General features: G+C 43.8%; 1 protein-coding gene across 2 annotated transcripts; it reads left to right on the plus strand.

The window, feature by feature from the left end:
* The first annotated feature begins 9,260 nt into the window (after window positions 1-9,260).
* Window positions 9,261-14,965, plus strand: LOC109780876 (uncharacterized WD repeat-containing protein C2A9.03). 2 transcript variants are annotated; one of them, XM_020339463.3, is made up of 10 exons: window positions 9,261-9,508; window positions 9,710-9,866; window positions 10,413-10,577; window positions 10,651-10,737; window positions 11,819-11,953; window positions 12,045-12,155; window positions 13,006-13,097; window positions 13,309-13,414; window positions 13,987-14,073; window positions 14,173-14,965. In XM_020339463.3, the coding sequence occupies exons 2-10, from the start codon at window positions 9,720-9,722 to the stop codon at window positions 14,584-14,586; spliced, it is 1,344 nt and encodes a 447-aa protein (XP_020195052.1). In that variant the 5' UTR covers window positions 9,261-9,508; window positions 9,710-9,719; the 3' UTR covers window positions 14,587-14,965. The 2 variants fall into 2 exon arrangements, with proteins under 2 accessions (XP_020195052.1, XP_020195053.1); XM_020339464.4 differs by having other exon boundaries at window positions 9,264-9,508; window positions 9,621-9,866.
* Window positions 14,966-21,756: the final 6,791 nt, after the last annotated feature.

Below are 21,756 nucleotides of genomic sequence, written 5' to 3' on the forward strand. Positions count from 1 at the left end.
TAAAATCACAAATTTCACAAAGATTCCAAGCATAGCATAGCAAACTATTTATATGATACCATAAGAGCTTCGCTTTTTCAGACAAACGATGACGCACAAAATGAGCATGCTCATCTAAAGATTTCCCATCAACTAGGCTAGTTGGGGTTTCAGCACGAGCGCATAAGGATCGAAGATGATCCAAGTAGAACACTTTAAGTGGATCCATATCAATAGATTTTCAGCAAGCGAAGATGCAAGCATATAGAAGGCACAAGGAAACACAAACAAATATACATACGGGAAGAAGGCGAACGAAAAAGAGAGGGCGAACAAAACGGCAAGGGTGAAGTGGGGGAGAGGAAAACGAGAGGCAAATGGCAAATAATGTAATGCGGGAGATAAGGGTTTGTGATGGGTACTTGGTATGTTGACTTTTGCATAGACTCCCCGGCAACGGCGCCAGAAATCCTTCTTGCTACCTCTTGAGCACTGCGTTGGTTTTCCCTTGAAGAGGAAAGGGTGATGCAGCAAAGTAGCGTAAGTATTTCCCTCAGTTTTTGAGAACCAAGGTATCAATCCAGTAGGAGGCTACATGCAAGTCCCTCGCACCTACACAAACAAATAAATCCTCGCAACCAACGCGATAAGGGGTTGTCAATCCCTACACAGTCACTTACGAGAGTGAGATCTGATAGATATGATAAGATAATATTTTTGGTATTTTTATGATAAAGATGCAAAGTAAAATAAAAGCAACGGAAATAACTAAGTGTCGGAAGATTAATATGATGGAAAATAGACCCGGGGGCCATAGGTTTCACTAGTGGCTTCTCTCAAGAGCATACGTATTTTACGGTGGGTGAACAAATTACTGTTGAGCAATTGACAGAATTGAGCATAGTTATGAGAATATCTAGGTATGATCATGTATATAGGCATCACGTCCGAGACAAGTAGACCGACTCCTGCCTGCATCTACTACTATTACTCCACACATCGACCGCTATCCAGCATGCATCTAGAGTATTAAGTTCATAAGAACAGAGTAACGCCTTAAGCAAGATGACATGATGTAGAGGGATAAATTCATGCAATATGATAAAAAAACCCATCTTGTTATCCTCGATGGCAACAATACAATACGTGCCTTGCTGCCCCTACTGTCACTGGGAAAGGACACCGCAAGATTGAACCCAAAGCTAAACACTTCTCCCATTGCAAGAAAGATCAATCTAGTAGGCCAAACCAAACTGATAATTCGAAGAGACTTGCAAAGATAACCAATCATACATAAAAGAATTCAGAAGATTCAACTATTGTTCAAAGATAAACTTGATCATAAACCCACAATTCATCGGTCTCAACAAACACACCGCAAAAGAAGATTACATCGAATAGATCTCCACGAGAGAGGGGGAGAACATTGTATTGAGATCCAAAAAGAGAGAAGAAGCCATCTAGCTAATAACTATGGACCTGAAGGTCTGAAGTAAACTACTCACACTTCATTGGAGAGGCTATGGTGTTGATGTAGAAGCCCTCCGTGATCGATGCCCCTTCCGGCAGAGCTCCGGAACAGGCCCCAAGATGGGATCTCGTGGGTACAGAAGGTTGCGGCGGTGGAATTAGGTTTTTGGCTCCGTATCTGATCGTTTGGGGGTACGTAGGTATATATAGGAGGAAGGAGTACGTCGGTGGAGCAACATGGGGCCCACGAGAGTGGAGGGCGCGCCCAGGGGGGTAGGCGCGCCCCTCTACCTCGTGGCTTCCTGCTTGATTTCTTGACGTAGGGTCCAAGTCCTTTGGATCATGTTCGTTCCGAAAATCACGTTCCCGAAGGTTTCATTCCGTTTGGACTCCGTTTGATATTCTTTTTCTGCGAAACTCTGAAATAGGCAAAAAAACAGCAATTCTGGGCTGGGCCTCCGGTTAATAGGTTAGTCCCAAAAATAATATAAAGTGAATAATAAAGCCCAATAATGTCCAAAACAGAAGATAATATAGCACGGAGCAATCAAAAATTATAGATATGTTGGAGACGTATCAGCTGAACGCCTCGCGTTATTGAAATCGCCATTACCTCAATTATAGATAGCCCGGATTGAGCGAGTATTTTTATCTTGCTCATTAGCTTCTTGATCTCCGCACTATCTTCTTCCTCGAGGCTGCGGGGGGCACCAGCTGGTGCACTTCTTTAACGGAGCGTTGGAAAATTCGGGAAGACCCCGTCAGATCGGGTCTGGAAGAACAACGTCTTTAATTTAAAGCCATTCTGAGGGCCACTCTTCAGACGCCTTCTTCGGAGTGCCGGACAGGTATCCTGCTCCGGCTACGCGCCATACTTCGGCACCGCCCACCTCGAATATGGATCCCTTTTGGGAGCGAGGGACGAGGCAAAAAAGTTTCCTCCATAACTCAAAATGGGCCTCACAGCCTAAGAACAGCTCGCAAAGAGCAATGAAGCCCGCGATGTGCAGAATGGAGCCCGACATGAGATTGTGCAGTTGGAGGCCATAATACTCCAGGAGACCTCGGAGGAAAGGGTGGATTGGAAATCCAACGCCTCTTAATAGGAAGGAAACGAAGCACACACGCTCCACTTCGGAAGGATTGGGGAAGTTTTTCGCCAGGGCTTCGCCATTGATGGAAGTTAATCCCGCTCGAACAGGGACTAGATCCGTGGGAGTGAGATACCCCTGTATTTGTAGCTTGGTCAACTGGGCGTGGGATACCGAGCAGCCTCCCAATCTCGTTTTTGAGGGCCATGGGGGCGTGAGGAAGAACTGGGAGCGCATGCCATGTTTGCATGGTTTTCTGTGGCAAGCTCTAAGGATTTTTCACCTGGTGTGGAATGGCATCTGAGATACAATCTCCTTAAATAGACGCCTTCCCTACAAAGTCAGGGTGTTATCTGTAAAAAACACTTGGACCCTTCGTATTCTCCTGACATGTGGAAGCCGAGGCAACGGTGGCGCAGAAGCCAAAGGGTATGATGTTTAATGTAAAACTGAAGCTGTCCGGAGTATCGTGGAGGACCTACCTTATAAAGCCGAAGATATGAAGCCGGATGTTGCATCAACATTGAAAAGCCGAATACAGTTCTTTTGATCAAATTACTTTGGAGTATTCGGAGGGGAAGGAACCTGCCTTGCAATGTCGAAGACAATCTGCACGCCGGACACGTCGTCATTGAAGCCTGGTTCGGGGGCTACTTAGGGAGTCCTGGATTAGGGGGTCCCCGAGCATCCGGTCTATGTGTCATGGGCAGGACTAATGGGTCGTGAATATACGAGATTGAAGGCCTCCCCCCGTGTCTGGATGGGACTCTCCTCTGCGTGGATGGCAAGCTTGACGTTCGGATGTGAAACTTCCTTTCTCTGTACAACCCTAGCCCCCTCCGGTGTCTATATAAAACGGAGGGTTTAGTCCGTAGAGATCAGCAGAATTCATATAGGCTAGACATCTAGAGTTTAGTCATTACGATCTCGAGGTAGATCAACTCTTGTAACCCTTATATTCTTCATAGTCAATCAAGCAGGAAGTAGGGTATTACCTCCATTAAGAGGGCCTGAACAAGGGTAAACATTGTGTCCCCCGCCTCCTGTTACCTTCGATCCACAGACGCACAGTTCGGGACCCCTACCCGAGATCGTCCGGTTTTAACACCGACACACCTCTACAAATCCCTACTTCCCTCTGCGAAGGGCCTTTCTTTTACTTTATGCAAGTTTTATTTTAATTTTAGTCTCCATCTTCTCTTATAAAGCACCAACTAGGAGGCACTATGATCGTACTTGAGCATTGGGTGTAGCTAATATGCGAGTGTGTTTCATGAATGGATCAATGATTGAGCATGATGGGCCAGGGATAACTTATTTTAGCATTGATATTTTGAAAGACATGGTTGCTTGTTGGTATGCTTGAGTATTAAAGTCCTCATATCAAAACTAGACTATTGCTTTGAACCATATAAAAGTCCAAATGTCCATGCTACAAAAGAAAAGAGTTTATGATGAATATGATAGGTAGCATTCCACAACAAAAATTCAATTTTCAATTGCTACTTTATCATGATAAGTTTTATAAGAGTTGCTGTTATGATGCTAGGAGAAGTGATTGAAATTATCTTTGATCAAACTTATGCACTTTGCTAGCATTCACACTTCATAAATTATTTCTTTTATCATTTACCTACTCGGGGACGAGTAGGAATTAAGCTTGGGGATGCTGATACGTCTCCAACGTATCTATAATTTATGAAGTATTCATGCCATGTTTAAAAAAATTATATGGTTTTGGTATGATTTGCATGGAACTAACCCAGACTGACGCTGTTTTCAGCAGAACTACCGTGGTGGTGTTTTTTGTGCAGAAATGAAAGTTCTCGGAATTGGACAAAACTTTTTGATGATTTTTTTCAGAACAAAAGGGACCCCCGAAGCTTTGTGGGAGGGCCAGAAGAGCCACGAGGAGGGCACAACCCACCAGGGCGCGCCTGGTAGGCCGTCCGTGCCCCGGTGGGTTGTGCTCACCTCGAGGCCCATCTTCGCGTGAAACCGATGCCAAAAAATCCTATAAATAGAGAAACCATCAGAAGTAGCCCTAGATCAGAAGTTCCGCCGCCGCAAGGCTCTGTAGCCACCGAAAACCAATCTAGACCCCGTTCCGGCACCCTGCCGGAGGGGGAAATCATCTCCGGTGGCCATCTTCATCATCCCGGCGGCCACCACGATGAGGAGGGAGTAGTCCACCCTCGGGGCTGAGGGTTTGTACTAGTAGCTATGTGTTTAATCTCTCTCTCTCGTGTTCTTGAGATGTCACGATCTTGATGTATCACGGGCTTTATTAATATAGTCGGATCATATGGTGTTTTCCCCTCTCTATCTTGTTGTGATTAATTGAGTTTTTCCCTTTGAGATTTCGTTTTATCGTATTGAATACTTTTATGGATTTGAGAGCACTTGATATATGTCTTGTAAATGAATACTCGTGGTGACAATGGGGTATTGTACTGATTCACTTGATATATGTTTTGGCACTCAACTCGCGGATTCCCGAGGTGACATTGGGGTAATCTATGCATAGGGGTTGATGCATGTTCTTGTCTTTGTTTCTCCGGTAGAAATCTTGGGGCACTCTTTGAAGTTCTTTGTGTTGGATTGAGTATTATGAATATAATTTGCTTTGGTGTTATTTTAGTACGAACTCTAGGATAGATCGAATGGAAAGAATAGCTTTGTGTTATTTTAGTACGAACTCTTGAATAGATCGAATGGAAAGAATAGCTTTGTGTTATTTTAGTACGAACTCTTGAATAGATCGAACAGAAAGAATAGCTTTGAGGTGGTTTTGTGCCATACAAACAATTTATTCTTATGTTCTCCGCTACATAGGAACTTTGGAGTGATTCTTCATCGCACTTTGAGGGGTGGTTATATGATCCAATTATATTAGCATTGTTGAGAGATTGCACTAGCGAAAGTACGGTCCCTAGGCCTCATTTTCAAGCATTCCAATACCATTTTTGTGCCCGTTTACTATTTGCTACCTTGCTGTTTTTATTTATTCAGATTATAAAAATATATTTCTACCATCCATATTACACTTGTATCACCAGCTCCTCGCCGAACTAGTGCACCTATACAAATTGCCATTGTATTGGGTGTGTTGGGGACACAAGAGATTTCTTGTATTTGATTGCAGGGTCGTTTGAGAGAGACTATCTTCATCCTACATCTCTCACGGATTGATAAACCTTAGGTCATCCACTTGAGGGAAAATTGCTACTGTCCTACAAAACTCTGCGCTTGGAGGGCCAACACGTGTCTACAAGAATAAAGTTGCATAGTAGACATCAACATGTCACCTAGATCCGGCGATGCTGATGTTCTGCAATGGGCAAAGAATCTAGGAAATGTCTCGAATCATCAATTCCGAGCTGAGTTCTATCACATCCAGCGTGAACTTGCTCAAATCATCATGAAGGAGGTCCTCAAGAAAATAGGGATGTTCTACGAAGAAGGGCAAATGTCGCAGGAAGGCGTCCGAACACGCGTAGCAGCGTCTCGACCTGAAGCCTTTCACTTCGCTCGGGGACTTCCTCCCTGATTTGGATGGTTGGCACGACACGTTGGAGTGATTGATGATGACAATGTGTTCGTTTAGTCACTACATTCTCTAGCTATGACGAAACTTTGAATTTATGCACGACGAAACTTTGTGCTAATTAGGGCAGTTTGGGTATGATGAACTTTGTTATTCATGTTTACGATGTGTTGCTTCTATTTTTGCTAGCTCTGTCTTTTTCTGTTTCTCAACTACATATTATGTTGCATATTATCGAATCATGTGACGATGCAGGTACATAGATCATCGATGGCGAAGAAGTGCTACGCCGTGTACGTAGGGAAGGTTCCAGGAGTATACCACGAGTGGACTGAGTGTCAGGCCCAGGTGTACCAGTTTCCGAGCGACAACCAAAGAGGGTTCGATAGCAGAGCCGATAGCAGAGCTAAAGCGTTAAATAGTTAGTTTAGGTTCATGCTAGTGCGAGAGAGGGATCCGAACCGGCGCCTCAAGAAGTACTACATTATGTATGATGAGACATGTCAGTTAACTTGTATCGCTATATCGTGATTATGATGTGACGACATGATTTGTGTTGGATGATATGATGAGACTATTATGTGTATGATATGATGATCATATTGCATGTTTGTAATATGATTAGAATACTGTATAAAACCTGTACAAAAACATCGCAAATACATAGCAAAAAAATGTAAAAATATAGTAGTAGCACTCTTTAGCAGGAAGCAGCAGCGCCGTAAACAAGCGCTATAGCTAATTAGGAGTAGCGCTGGACTGGAAAACGCTACTGCTAAGCCACTTAGCAGTAGCGCTGGTTTGGACAGCGCTACTGCTAAGTAGGTATAGCAGTAGCGCAGGACAAACAACGCTACTCCTACAAGTTAGCTATAGCGCCTTACTAGTAGCGCAGGTGCCCGCGCTACTGCTAGGCTTTTCCTAGTAGTGTCATCCAGTAGATTAATAGAGGAAAGCATTGCAGGGACCAATAAACTTTGAGTAAACATCTCCATCATTTGACTTACAAAGCACATAGGATAGAGGCTTGATTTCTTTTGCCTTGTTGGGAGTGGACTTGCCCCTAGTGGCATTCCCATTCACAACCATATCATCACCCTTGCCTTTTCCTTTATCCTTGTGCCACCCACAAATACAACCTTTTGAGGGGTTGTGCTCTTTTGAAGAGTGGCATTTTGCTTCTTGCTAGAACTTGGATAAAACCCGTGGGCCAAGATTTGTCGAAGATACATCCATTGCGGTCCTTTCATATGTGCCAAGCCATGATCATGATGATCAAGGATAAGCCTTGGTGGAGGGAGGTTGGCGTGTGGGAGCATGAAGATGCCCACCAGACCACAAAAGGGGGTCGTTGAACATGCGGGCGATGCCATCGACCGACACCAAGCGAGAACCTCATGGCAAATTTGGCGTGAGAAGGGCATCCAATCACAAGGTGATGCCAGTCTTCTGATACCTTATCATAGAAGGAGCAATATTGCTCATGGGGGAGGCCACGTCAAGCCAACCGGCCAGCCGTCCAACAACGATCGACAACAGCCAGCCAAGACAACGCCTGGATTCGAATGGAAGCCCAAGTCATCCAATGAAGGGTCAATTTTGTTTAATGCATTTTTAATACAGTGCAGACGCAGCGCTCATACAATCGCACATATACTCATCCCTATCAACTAACGCAGATTGACGAAGTCATCATAGGTGTCTTCGTAGTCGACGGGAACGTCTCCTTCCATTGAAGGCACATCGCCGAAAGGTCTGGAAAAAATTCAAGCACCAATGCCAAGTCTAGGACTTCGAACCTTGATGGGTTGGTTTCGCCACAAGGAACCTAACCATCTGAGCTTAACGCTCAGTTTACATTCAATGCATTATTATTGGGTAAATTTCGAGAATGATATACCACGCAAAATGACATGCAGTTAGAGCATCTACAGCCGGGCGCCCCGAACCAGCCTCAAATGTCCGGGCGGCCCGCCCGTTCACTGTCTGGTCACGAAAATCTAACCCAGACGGGCGCCTCGAACGGGTCTCAAATGCCCGGGCTGACTGGCACCCCACATATCCAGCCCAAACATGGGGCGGATATGGGGGCGCTAGGGCGCGCCCGCCATGTAGGGCTGATGATAGGGTCCCACGCAGAAACGCCCAGAAACCCGGCGTCCGACGGACGCCTCCTCCGTCGCCGCGGTGTGAACGCCGCTTGGCGCCGCTTCGGCTCGCCGCCCGAGGCCAAATCCGGCTATTTAAGCCGGCCGGCATCCCCCAACCCTAGCCCATCCACCTCCTCCCTCTCTACGCTGCCACCTAAGCCCATCCGCCTCCTCTCCTCTGCTCGCCCACGCACTCCGACATCGCCATGGTCCGACGCAAGATCACGACGTACACTATGCTGACGCTAGAGCGCCGGTGGCAGATCACGGGGGAGATCCAGGCGAGGTGCGCCGCCCGCATTGATGTCGGTCAGCCTTCGAACTCGCGGGAGCAGGAGGAGGAGGAGGAGCAGGAGCCGAAGGAGAAGGAGGAATAGCAGCTACCAGAGCCGATGAAGGTGGCGGATCCGGAGGAGGAAGTGGCGGATCCGGAGGAGGAGGAGGAAGCGGAGCAGCCTGCTCCAGGGTTCACCATGGACGAGGCGGAGGTGGAGTTCGCCGTCGCCCAAGCCGTGAAGATGACGGAGCAGCAGGCCATCCTGAAGTCCATTCAGGATGAGGCGTATGTGGAGGCCAATCAACAGTTTCTTTGGCAGGAGCATGCGGCGTCCGACGCGTTCTTCGTCAAACTCGACGCGAAGATATAGGAGGAGGAGGCCGAGCGGAGCCGGATACGACCCGGAGCCGGGCACAAAGATTGCCGACATCTCCGACGAGGAGTAGCTACGTAGTACGTAGGTTTTTAAATTTGCATGCTTTTGTATGGATTTGAGAATTTAGTATGACATGTCCGGATGCAATTGTGTTAATTTGAGGAGTGCTTGGTCATTACCCGCCGAAACGCCCGAGCGCGCCGATTTGTCATATGCGGCTATAGATGATCTTATTATGTACTCCCATTTAATTTGGTGCAAAAAACACGACCAAATACAGATATGGGCATACGAATTCGAAATAGAATAGAACAATTTCCAAATCCTAGTTGTTTTAGAAATATAAAACAAAAACGTCCCTCAAAAAGGAAAAGAAAAAACGTTCAGTTCTGTCTGTATCAGCCAGACCTCTCCTCTCGGGTATCGGCGCCGTCTCGAGCTTTCGCACCGCCTAATTCCCAAACCCGGCGCCGCCGTGTTACCCCTTCCCCTACGCCCACGGTCGCGCCTCCAGGCCTCGTCCTAAAGCGCGCCACGCCGAATTCTTCTCCCCCTCCCACCCCCCTCTGCCCGATTGGCCTGGCGTGGAGATCCACCCCCGCGGATTTTCTCTTCTTGGTAACGAAGACCTAACTTGCTTTGTATATTCAATTTTTTTTCTAACGTTTTCTTTTGATGCGAGCAGCCGAATCTTAACACGGGGTTATGAAATTGATGTGTTGAATTATAGGACTATTGTGGAACTGCTCTAGAAAGTCTCTGGTGATGGTGGTCCGTTTATGTTTCATGTGCTGTTGATTACCGCTGTCGCGCTTGCAGGTCCTGAGACATGTCTCACTACCAGGAGCACAATGTTGATGACATGGAGGATGATTACGACATGGATGATCCGGTAGATGACATGGATGGTGAAGATTACCTAGGGCCGGAGGCTAGGGACGACTCTGATGAGGAGGATGACGAGGATGCCGAAGCGGTGTGTATATGTCTGTTGATTTTTGTTAATTTGATTGTGTAGGTCTTTCAGTATTCTTTAGCTAATTTACTCCGGTTGTTGACTTGTGCCGGTGCATTAAGCAGTGAAGGGAGATCTAGGCAGTTGAAATTGTTGACTTACTGCCATGTTAAGTTTGGAATTAGTGTGACACCATACTTTCAAAGGATAGCTACAAGCCTACACAACCTTGAAGCCTCATTTTGCATTCAGTTGCCCTATACATTTTCCATGGTCCCCTTCCTGTATAACTTGGGTGTTTCTTAAACTGCCTTTTCCTATCTTTTCTCTCTTTGCTTGCTGAACTTTCATAAAATTTGTTATGGTACATATCAGTGCAGTCCAATGAGGTAGGAAAAACAATCCAGTAGGTTTTACCTTTTAAGTTCTTATTTATGTTTTGAGCCACCAGAGCTAAGATACATATGATTCAGTTTGTATCTGGATGACTAAATAAAGCTTTGTTTGACTATTCCCATTGCTTGTATAGTCACTGGAATGCTCTAAAAGAAATAATTGTTGCTTTAGAATAAGGCATCCGACACATCATCTGAAGAAGCAAGACGTGGAAAAGACATTCAAGGAATACCATGGGATCGCTTGGAACTTACCAGAGAAGGATACAGGGAGACAAGATTATTACAGTACAAAAATTACGAGAATGTACCTAATTCTGCAGAAGCAGCAATGAAGGTATGCCTTTCAAATAAGTTAATTTGTGTGGAGAAAATATTCTGACATTGTGATTGGCACTTCTGTAAAACAGGCATGCAAATCTACTGAGAAAGACGGAACATATTATGAGTTCAGGCGAAATACTAGATCAGTAAAATCTACTATTCTACACTTTCAGGTGAGTTCCTATACGTCTTTGTTTAGTAAGTACTCCCTCCGTCCCAAGTGACAAATAACACTCTTATATTATGGGACGGAGGGTGTAACATATAAATCCTGCATTTCAATACAGATGGTTTATTATAAAAGTATTACCAGAGAAATTGTTATTTGAACATTTAAACTATCAGACACTAGAAACTTTTTCAAAAGATTAAATGACGCATTTGTTCAATTGCAACGTGTGTGCAGTTTTATCTAAATGTTCATACACGAAATTTTGTTGTAACAATGTAACATTTATACCTTAACTACTGTATTACACAGCAAGCGCACAGTGATAAAAAATTCGATCTATATTTGCCCCTGTAATTATTTATTTACCATTTAGATGGCTGTGGAGAGGCTATCGAGAAACTTTTTAAATCATAACCAACCTGTTCTCTACTTCTCTTCAGTTCACTATTATCACTTGTGATGTATGTGCAATGTTTGTGTCTACCAATTTAGCTCATAACACTACATTTGTGTTTGTACAATACCTATTTCTGTTAGTAGTTAGCTAGAACAGGTCAATTCTGTAGTTCTTCAGGGGCTTACCATCTGATGGGAAGGGGGAACAGTCCTACCTGCTACCTGTCACTGGCATGGTGGCACCTGATAGCCATCTTTATGACCATGCCTGCCTCTTATTGCAGATAGATGTGTTTATAAACAATTAATTGAAGGGGTGCCTAGAGTATCTTTGATTATTAATGTATCTTATTGTGCCCATGATTGTATTTTCTATGCCAAGATGGATCGACTGTGTGAAAATAAAGTCCACCGAGAACTCCCATGGAATTTTGGGTCCTATTTGGCTTGGTTACATCGGTCTATTAACCACCCTGCTTATTATTATTATTCGAGGATATTATTCAAATAATGGTTTAATCTGTTCAAAGACTTGTCTGTTTCATGATTCTGCATGTAATTTTGTTTCAATTGGTTAAAAGAAATGTGGAGGGTGCTTGTTGCCAGTCTTAGTTGACGCTCCTTTATTTTTCTTCTGATACATTGATGTTAAATAAGAAATTAATCGAGTTAATCTATGCCTGCAGCTGAGAAATTTAGTATGGGCTACATCCAAGCATGATGCCTACCTAATATCGCATTACTCGGTGCTACACTGGTCAGCCTTGAGTGGTGTGGACACAGAAATTATGAATGTCGAAGGGCATATTGCACCAAGTGAGGTAGTGTCTATAGTTACTAAATTTTCATCCTAGGTTGCACTTTCATTTGTTGCTCTACCTCTATTAATGATATTTTATTATTTCATTGCAGAAACATCCAGGAAGTTTATTAGAAGGGTTTTCTCAGACTCAAGTTAGTACGCTGGCAGTCAAGGATAATTTGCTAGTAGCTGGTGGTTTCCAAGGAGAGCTAATATGCAAAGTAGGATCACTGTATCACTTTGTTTTTGCACTGACCCTAAATTTTTTGGGGAGTTCTATCTCGCAATTGACTGGGAGGACCCAAACTTGTGGATAGCTGCATCTTGCCACGACAACCATCTTACCCTGCCCATTCCACAGTACCTTACCAGTGACCATCATCTGTGTTTCTCCTGCCTCACCCACCCACCCTACAATTTCCCTACCCCACCGGCCCATCTTTCATGTGGCCAACTGGCCATCGGTAGCACCTTTGTCACCTTAGTGTGTCTGCACCGCTCCCCCTGTTCACTTGCTTCACGACCTCGGCACTGACTTCTCCCTCTTGTGCATAGTTCTTGTGAAGCTGCAGGCACCTGACAGAACCTCCTCGTGCAATCTGAAGGTCTTCTTGACTGCAATGCCCCTGTTGCTGATCCCATGGCTTGCATCCTGTGAATACGAATTGTCCGCAGGCATTTATCTTTATAGTTCCTTTAAATTTGTCACTATCTGCTATATTTGTTATATATCTGAACCCACTCTCTTAGTATTAGCTTGTAGCATATGATGAGGTTCCATTTTCCCTCAAAAAAAAAGAGACGAGGTTCCATTTTTCTTACAGAAACATGACAAGGTTCCATTGCCTCTCTTGTTTGCTGGTGGGGATGCGTGTGAATGTGCTGTTAGCTATTTTCTTGCCTGGTTGCTAGTGCACCTCCTATTCAGTTAAATGGATGCTGTTCATTTACAAATTCAGTGGGCAAGTAACTACATATTACATTTATTTCGAACTTGAGTATGATGAAATATATTTGTGAGCTCTTGGCACTGATAGTTTTCTGATGTTAACCTTGGTCAATGTGATGCAGAACCTGGACCAAGAAGGAATAAGCTTTTGCTGCAGGACAACATATGATGATAATGCAATCACCAATGCAGTGGAGATATTCAACACCTCTAGGTAAATGTTATGCTCGGCTGTTAAAGATTCAATCTTGCTGAACATTCTTAAAAGATAAAGAAACTAGCTGGACTGTAGCCACAAGATTACTCTTCCCTAGAACTTATTTCATCAGAATGTTGGAACGAGCTCATATCAATAGCTGCTGCCAAGAATTCTTTTGAAAGTGAAATTAATATTAATGTTTCTCTCTGGTCCATAATTTCTTCAGTGGTGCTGTTCACTTCATTGCATCTATTAACGACTCCGGTGTAAGAGAATATGATATGGAAAGATACCAGTTATGTAAGCATTTCCGCTTTGATTGGCCAGTGAATGTAAGTTCTGTTATTCACATTGTCATTTACTTTTTTTTTTTGGTATTCTGTACTTTATCTAGAGCAATACTTCTATATTATCATTTCTAACAAGCTCCAGCTTTTATTTGTCTTCATGAAATGGTTTCCTAAGCCTAACTTGATATGTATAAACTAAATCCTTTGAACTGAACGGTCAAACCTAGAGTCTGCCAACAGTTGAGGCAACCAAAGTGTACTCGAAGAAATCTAATCCAATCAGAACACTCAATTAAAGGAAATGAATAAATATTGATAGTGCTTATAAGTCTTGGTGCCTAAATGTGCTTCTTCCATTACTGGCTCTTCTGGCTGACTGCCACCATAAGGCCCATGGTGCTTGACCCTATACAAGATGGTGCTTGACCCTGGAATCCAACTATACGTTTGTCAATTTCAGTGCCAACTGCTAAACCATCACTTTGTTTTTTTTCCACATCTTCTCTTATTATCTGGATAATATTCTATTAATTTCTTGTCTGTCACTTGTAGCATTTAGGATAACTGTTGAATTTACATTTTAGTTTCAATGACTGATCCTTCTATTGGCGCAGCACACGTCTTTGAGCCCTGATGGGAAGCTTGTTCTCGTTGTCGGGGATGACCCAGATGCTTTGCTTATTGATGCTAATTCAGGAAAGGTAAATCAAACATGCACATTTGTTAGGTTTAAAGCATTTTGCGAGTGCCTGTCTATGCATTTGAAAATATAAAATTAAATGTTTTGTATCTGGACACAGGCTATTCATTCTATGAAAGGTCACTTGGATTTCTCATTTGCATCGGCTTGGAGCCCTGATGGCCGGACATTTGCCACTGGCAATCAAGACAGGACATGCCGGGTTTGGGATGCCAGAAATCTCTCGCAGTCTCTCCATGTCTTGAGGGGTAACCTTGGTGCTATAAGATCTATTCGCTACACATCAGATGGTCAGTTCCTGTCGATGGCGGAGCCGGCAGACTTTGTCCACATCTTTGATGTCAAAAGTGATTATAACAAGAGGCAAGAGCTGGATTTCTTTGGTGAGATATCTGGCATGTCTTTCAGCCCTGACACGGACACGCTCTTCGTCGGTGTTTGGGACAGGACCTACGGCAGCCTACTTCAGTATGGCCGCCTCTATAACTACTCATACCTTGACTCGCTGTTCTAAGGTCAATGCAAACAAGTGTTGGTTGGGCCTCTTGTGTGTCACTTCTGCTGATTTTCGTCGGCGCCGACTATTAGGTACTCCATAATCAGATTTATGTTATAGATTGGTCATTCTTTAATAATTCATGTATCCTGTGTTATGTGTACAAAAGAAATGTATACAGATATAGCTTTGCTTTGAGGTAGGAGTTGTAAGTTATGTTTCTAGGGCTAGTTTGCTCCATGAATCTGGATGTAAACTTTTACCTGAGATGTGTACCTTGAACATCTCCTACTGCATTGACCGAAACCGGTATGCTTCGGTGGTATGTGCTATGCCGCAGTTGTGTGGAGCAGTTTGGATTGTATAATTGAGCCGTTATACACCTGTTTGTGAATCCTATACACCTGAGAAGTTTGTCTCCACTATCTTATTTATCCTAACATTCAACTTATCCACCTCATCAAATGGGCAATGTCAGCAAAACAACTGCATGTTCCCACGTCATTGACTGAGCTCATTTTATTTATGAGAGCACTATTCGAGGTGGGTGATCTTCTCCCCGTTTTCTCCATAGCAGTGCGTCCATTTTTCTTTTTAAACACCTCTCCATATATTAACTAATTTAAAATGTGATTACAATCGTTCATTGCAGGTGTCACGCAGGGCGGGAAATTGTTAAAAAGAGAACTACCTGATCTACTATCAAAACTAAAACTAAATTTAGCAATCACATGAGCCACTGAATTGGCCCTTCTATTTATTTTGGACAACTTGAAATTTTTCAAAAGTCTGGTAATGCCAAGCGCTTCCTTTTTGAGGTCAACGAATGGGTATCTGTCAAAACTTTCATTTGCAAGAAAAGAAGGCACAAACACAATCAGTTTCCAAAAAAACAGGCATATTAAGAGAAATACCGATATATAGCCCAGCAAGCCATGCCTGAAGTTCTGCTTCATCCACACTAGAATATAACCCAATAAAGTCCCAAGATGAGACAATGAGATCACCAGTATAGTTCCTAGCCACCGCTCCAACGCTCGCAGCACTTAAACTCTCCACAAAATTTGCATCAACATTGATCTTGATATCGTTAGAAGGAGGCGGTTGCCACACCTCTTTGGATCTCACCATGGTGTTTCTTAGACCAAAACCCGCCACCACCTCCTTTCCTTTGTTATTGGTGACTACCTCATTAATATCCTGACACGACATGAAGGAAGACCTATAGCTTTCGAAATATAGCAGAGCCTGTAATAGTTTCTTTTTCTTTCCCAGAAATCAAGTCATTCCTCAAGTGCCAAGCTCTCCAGAAAGAAATGGAATGTGCTCCCTTTGAGAACAGCTTAACTAGTCTAATAAAATAAGTAACCAGTTTGAGAATAAGCCTCTTCCCCTGACAAATTCCAAACGTCTCTCAATGCCAGCAAAGTGCAGGAGCCTTGGGGCAAGAAACAAGAGCGTGAAAAGTGATCTCATCCTCAACCCCACTGATAGAGCAAGTACAAATGGTAGCTTGACGATGTAAAACTCTATTAACCTAAACCGTCAGGCTATCAGGTGCTGCAAGCCATCCAAAAATTCTAATCTTTTATGGGATATTGGCCTTCCAAATGATATCACACAACCTCCTTTCTCCGTCAATAGCAGTACTGGATTGCCCAATATTTTCTTTCCGATCCTTAAGCTTTAATGCCAGATTGTATGCACTCTTCACTGTAAACAATCAATTCTTTTCAAAATGCCAAGCAGTGAAATCACCATCCTCCGAGGATTGAATCCGCAACTTCAAGATCTCTTCTGCATCATGAGGATAAAAAGATATCTAACAATTTTTCCGTCCCAATCCCTAGACTCGCTCTTGAATAACTCTGAAACCCATTTGAGTCGTCAAATTTTCTCACCCTCCTCGGCCCTAATCAACTAGGATCATGTAACCTAGACCACGGTACCCATATAAGCTCGGGCTAGACTAGTCGATAGAACAAGAAGCTGAGAGTTGGAACTTAGTCCCTTGATCATCTTTGTAACACCTATACACATTCAATACAACTGACCAGAAAGTAGGATCTTACCTCCTTCCCGAGGGCCTGAACCTGGATAAACCCTCTTGTTTCCCATCTGATCTACTTGTCTGGTAAGAGTACCCTATCGAGGGTTCTGCCAAAAATAATTTTGACTAATTGATATAATATTGTGTCTATCACCTATTTTAAAAATAATCATGATATTTTAGGTGAGATTTTTGGCCTTTAGAGTGCTAGGAGTACCCAAGTGAATTCTAATAACCGAGCGGGGCGACTTCGAATTGGAGAAGGGGTCGTGCGAGTGTTTGTGTGCCGAGTCAATATTTTGCTTCGATTCCAAGCCTTACTACTCCTGCCAAATAGAATCAAACCCTAGCTCATCAGTGATCAAACTATTGGAAGTATGCCCTAGAGGCAATAATAAAATGGTTATTATCATATTTCCCATTCATGATAAATGTTTATTATTCATGCTAGAATTGTATTGACCAGAAACTTAGATACATGTGTGAATACATAAACAACACCGTGTCCCTAGTAGGCCTCTACTAGACTGGCTCGTTGATCAAAGATGGTTAAGGTTTCCTAACCATAGACATGAGTTGTCATTTGATAACGAGATCGCATCATTTAGGAGAATGATGTGATGGACAAGACCCAACCGTAAGCTTAGCATATGAACGTATCACTTAAGTTTATTGCTACAACTTTCTTCATGTCAAATATCTATTCCTAAGACCATGAGGTCATGCAACTCCCGGATACCAGAGGAATACCTTATGTGCTATCAAATGTCACTTTGTAACTGGGTGATCATAAAGAGATGCTCTACAGGTATCTCCGAAGGTGTCTGTTGGGTTGGCATGGATCGAGGCTCAGATTTGTCACTCCGTATGACAGAGAGATATCTCTGGGCCCTCTCGGTAATACAACATCATAAAGAGCTTCCAAGCAATGTGGCTAATGAGTTAGTCACGGGATCTTGCATTACGGAATGAGTAAAGAGACTTGTCGGTAATGAGATTGAACTAGGTATGGAGATATCAACGATCGAATCTCGGGCAAGTAATTATCGCTGGACAAAGGGAATTGCAAATAGATTGACTGAATCCTTGACATCGTGGTTCAACCAATAAAGATCTTCGGTGAATATGTGGGAATCAATATGGTCATCTAGGTCCCGCTATTGATTATTGATCGGAGACGAGTCTCGGTCATGTCTACATGATTCTCGAACTTGTAGGGTCGCACGGTTAACGTTCGATAGTGCTAGGGTAGTATTGAGATATTAATAGTGGAAAGTATAAAGGTTGTTTGGAGTCCCGGATGGGATCTGGGACATCACAAGGAGCTCCGGAATGGTCCGAAGGTAAATACTTATATATGGAAAGTTGTTGTGGGGTTCCGGAAAAAGTTTGATATTTTCACGTATTGTACCGGGAAGCTTCCAAAAGGTTTCAGAGGACTCCGGAGGGGTTCGGAAGTCCGTAAAGGGTTCCACCATGTCCCATACAGTAGCATGGGCCATAGGGGGCGCCTTGGCCTTATTGGGCTAGGTGCACCCAGCCCCTACAAGGCCCATGCGCCCGAGGAAGGGAAACCCTCAGGGGGAGGGCCCTCCACTTGGCTTGGAGGGCACTCCTCCCGCCTTGGCCGCCGCCCCCCTGCCTTGGGAGCGGGGCTCAGGCTGGCACGCCCCTCCCTCACCCCTATATATAGTGGGGAGGCGCAGGGGGCAGCTAGCCCCTTCATGCTTGCCCCGTCTCCCTCCCGTTACTCATCCACGTTCCGTCAGCGCTTGGCGAGGCCCTGCCAGAATTCCGCAGCCACCACCAGCACCACGCCGTCGTGTTGGTTAGGATCTCATCTACCTCCTTTCCCTCACTTGCTGGATCAAGAAGGAGAGGACGCCGCCGAGCCGTACGCGTGTTAAACTCGGAGGTGCCGTCTGTTCGGCACTAGATCAGATTGGATCACGATTGGATCGTGAAGAGTACAACTACATCAACTGCGTTACAATGCTAACGCTTTAGGTCTACAAGGGTATGTAGACACACTCCCTGCTCGTTGCCTTGCATCTCCTGGATTAGATCTTGGGTGTTTGGATGAATTTTTTTGATTTTCATGCTCCGTTCCCCATCAGTGCCATCATGAGCTAGGTCTATGCGTAGATGTATATGCACAAGTAGGACACAAAGAAGTTGTGGGCGTTGATGTTCAAATCACTTACTTCCTTCGTCTTATTTGGATTCAGCGGTATTGTGGGATGAAGCAGCTCGGACCAACCTTACTGTCCACGCACAAGAGACCGGCTCCACTGACTGATATGCAACTTGTATTGCATAGTGGCTTTGCGGGTGTCTGTCTCTCCCACCTTAGTTGAATCTGATTTGACAACGACGATCCTTGTAGAAGTTTAAAAGGCAACTTGTATATCACCATTGCATTTTTGCATAGATAATAATGGTTCTTATAGTTTGCCCTAGCAGCCACGTAAAAATTGCAACAACAAAGTAGAGGACGTCTAACTTATTTTTGCAGGGCATGTTGTGATGTGGTATGGCCAAAACGTGATGTGATATTTGTTGATGTATGAGATGATCATGCTTTGTAATAGGTTCATGACTTGCATGTCGATGAGTACGGCAACCGGCATGCGCCATAGGGTCATCTTTAATTTATTGTATGACCTACGTGTCAATCATTAAACACCATGCAATTGCTTTACTTTGTCACTATGCGTTAGCAATAGTTGTAGAAGCAATAGTTGGCGAGAAAAACACGTGACGACACGATGATGGAGATCATGTTGGTGCTTTGGAGATGGAGATCAAAAGCACAAGATGATAATGGCCATATCATGTCACATATTTTGATTGCATGTGATGTTTATATTTTATGCAACTTATTTTTCTTAGGACGACAGTAGCATTATAAAGTAATCCCTTCACTTAAAGTGTTCTCCCTAAAGTATGCAATGTTGTGAAAGTTTGTTGTTTTGAAGCACCTCGTGATGATCGGGTGTGATAGACTCTACGTTCTCATACAACGGGTGTAAGCCAGTTTTACACATGCGGAATACTTGGGTAAAACTCGAGCCTAGCATGTACAGACATGACCTCAGAACACGAAGGACCGAAAGGTCAAACATGAGTCATATAGTAGATATGATCAATATGGAGATGTTCACCATTGATGACGACCCCATCTCACGTGATGATCGGACATGGGTAGTTGATTTGGATCATGTAACACTTAGACAACTTGAGGGATGTTGATTTAAGTGGGAGTTCACTAGTAATTTGATTAACTGGACCAATTATTATGAACATAGTCTAAATGTCTTGACAAATTATGTTGTAGATCAATGGCTCGCGTTGTAGCTCCCGTGAATTTTAATGCGTTCCTAGAGAAAGAGAAGTTGAAAGATGATGGAAGAAACTATGCAGACTGGGTCCATAATTTGAGGATTATCCTCACTGCTCCACATAAGGCTTATGTCCTTGATGCACCGCTAGGTGAACCACCCGCTCCCAAAAATCTGGACGCTATGAATGTCTGGCAGACTAGAAGTGATGACTACATGATAGTTCAGTGCGCCATGCTTTATGGCTTAGAACTGGGGCTCCAAGGACGTTTTGAGCACCACAGAGCATATGCCAGGAGCTGGAATTGGTTTTTCAGGCTCATGCCCAGGTTGAGAGGTATGACACCTCCGACAAGTTCTTTGGCTGTAAGATGGAGGAGAACAGCTCTGTTAGTGAGCACGTACTCAAGATGTCTGGGTACTACTGAAAGTGTGTTATATCGACTAGAGGGGGGTGAATAGGCGATTTTTATGAATTCTTCACTGAGGAATTTGCGGGTGAGGAAATTCCTTAGCGAAGAACTACTTGCAGCGGAATAAGTACTCAAAAGTAAACATAACAGAACACAAGCATGGTCATCATGAGGAAATGAAGACAAGCACAGAGTACAGAAAGCGTAAACACAGGATAACACAGGATGAAGACAAACAGACTGAAGAAATTGAACTGAGGAAATTGAGAAAGTCTTCAGTCAAAGTCTTCAAACAGATATGAACAAGCACACAACACAGTTATGAGGAAATGAAAGAGTTGAGGAAATAGAACCAGTAGGCTTGGTGAAGATAATGATTTGGTAGACCAGTTCCAACTGCTGTCTCAGTTGTACGTCTGGTTGGAGCGGCTAGGTATTTAAACCCGAGGACACACAGTCCTCACCGTATTCTCCTTGAGCTAAGGTCACACAGACCTCGCCCAATCACTCGTGGTAAGTCTTCAGGTGACTTCCGAACCTTCACAAACTCGGTCACTCGGTGATCCACAATTCCTCTTGGATGCTCTAGACCATGACGCCTAATCATCTGGAAGAAGCACAATCTTCAAAGGTAACAAGCGTCGGATCCACGCAGGATCAATCTCTTCAGTGATGCTCAATAACTTTGGGTTTGTAGGTGTTTGGGTTTGGGTTTTTCCTCACTCGATGATTTTCGCTCAAAGTCCTCGGAGGATGGGATGCTCTCAAATGACAAGTGTCAGTTTCTCTCAGAGCAGCCAACCAGCTAGTGGTTGTAGGGGGCGGCTATTTATAGCCTAGGGAGCAACCCGACATGATAAGACATAAATGCCCTTCAATAATATGACCGTTAGGTGGGTAGATATTTTGGGACAGCTGGCACAAGGCACAACAACGGTCGGAAATTTGAGTATCAAATTCCTCAGGGCTATCATGTTCCTCACTGTGTAGGCAATCCACACTGGCGAATTCCTAACTCCTCAGTCAGAACAAATTCCTCAGGGACCAGAAGAACTTCGTCTCTGTCACTGAAGAATATGACTGAGCTGTATGAGATTTCCAATGGCTTCACTCGAAGGGATTGGTAGGTGTAGGATTTTGAGTTGAGCATCACATGGAAATTTTTCCTTAGTATTTCCTCGACCCCCTTTAACAGTACGGTGTTTCTTATGACTCAAGAAAGAGAAAATGAAACTACGAAAACAAAAGTCTTCACGCTTCAAGGTCACACCAATTTCTTCACTTTCAAAGTCTTCAGAAAGTCTTTAGAAATCCAAAGTCTTCAGTCGAAGAACTTCATTTTTAGGGGTCGACTTTCTCTGTAAATATCAAACTCCTCATAGAC

This window comes from Aegilops tauschii, chromosome 7 (assembly GCF_002575655.3).
Source record: "Aegilops tauschii subsp. strangulata cultivar AL8/78 chromosome 7, Aet v6.0, whole genome shotgun sequence".
Lineage (NCBI taxonomy): Eukaryota > Viridiplantae > Streptophyta > Magnoliopsida > Poales > Poaceae > Aegilops > Aegilops tauschii.

Bases quoted from the DNA above. Each gene is read 5' to 3' on its own strand.
- LOC109780876 (XM_020339463.3), top strand. From the start codon at position 9,720: ATGTCTCACTACCAGGAGCACAATGTTGATGACATGGAGGATGATTAC. The intron at 10,738-11,818 runs GTGAGTTCCTAT...CTATGCCTGCAG, and splicing joins CTACTATTCTACACTTTCAG to CTGAGAAATTTAGTATGGGC. The intron at 13,098-13,308 runs GTAAATGTTATG...TAATTTCTTCAG, and splicing joins GAGATATTCAACACCTCTAG to TGGTGCTGTTCACTTCATTG.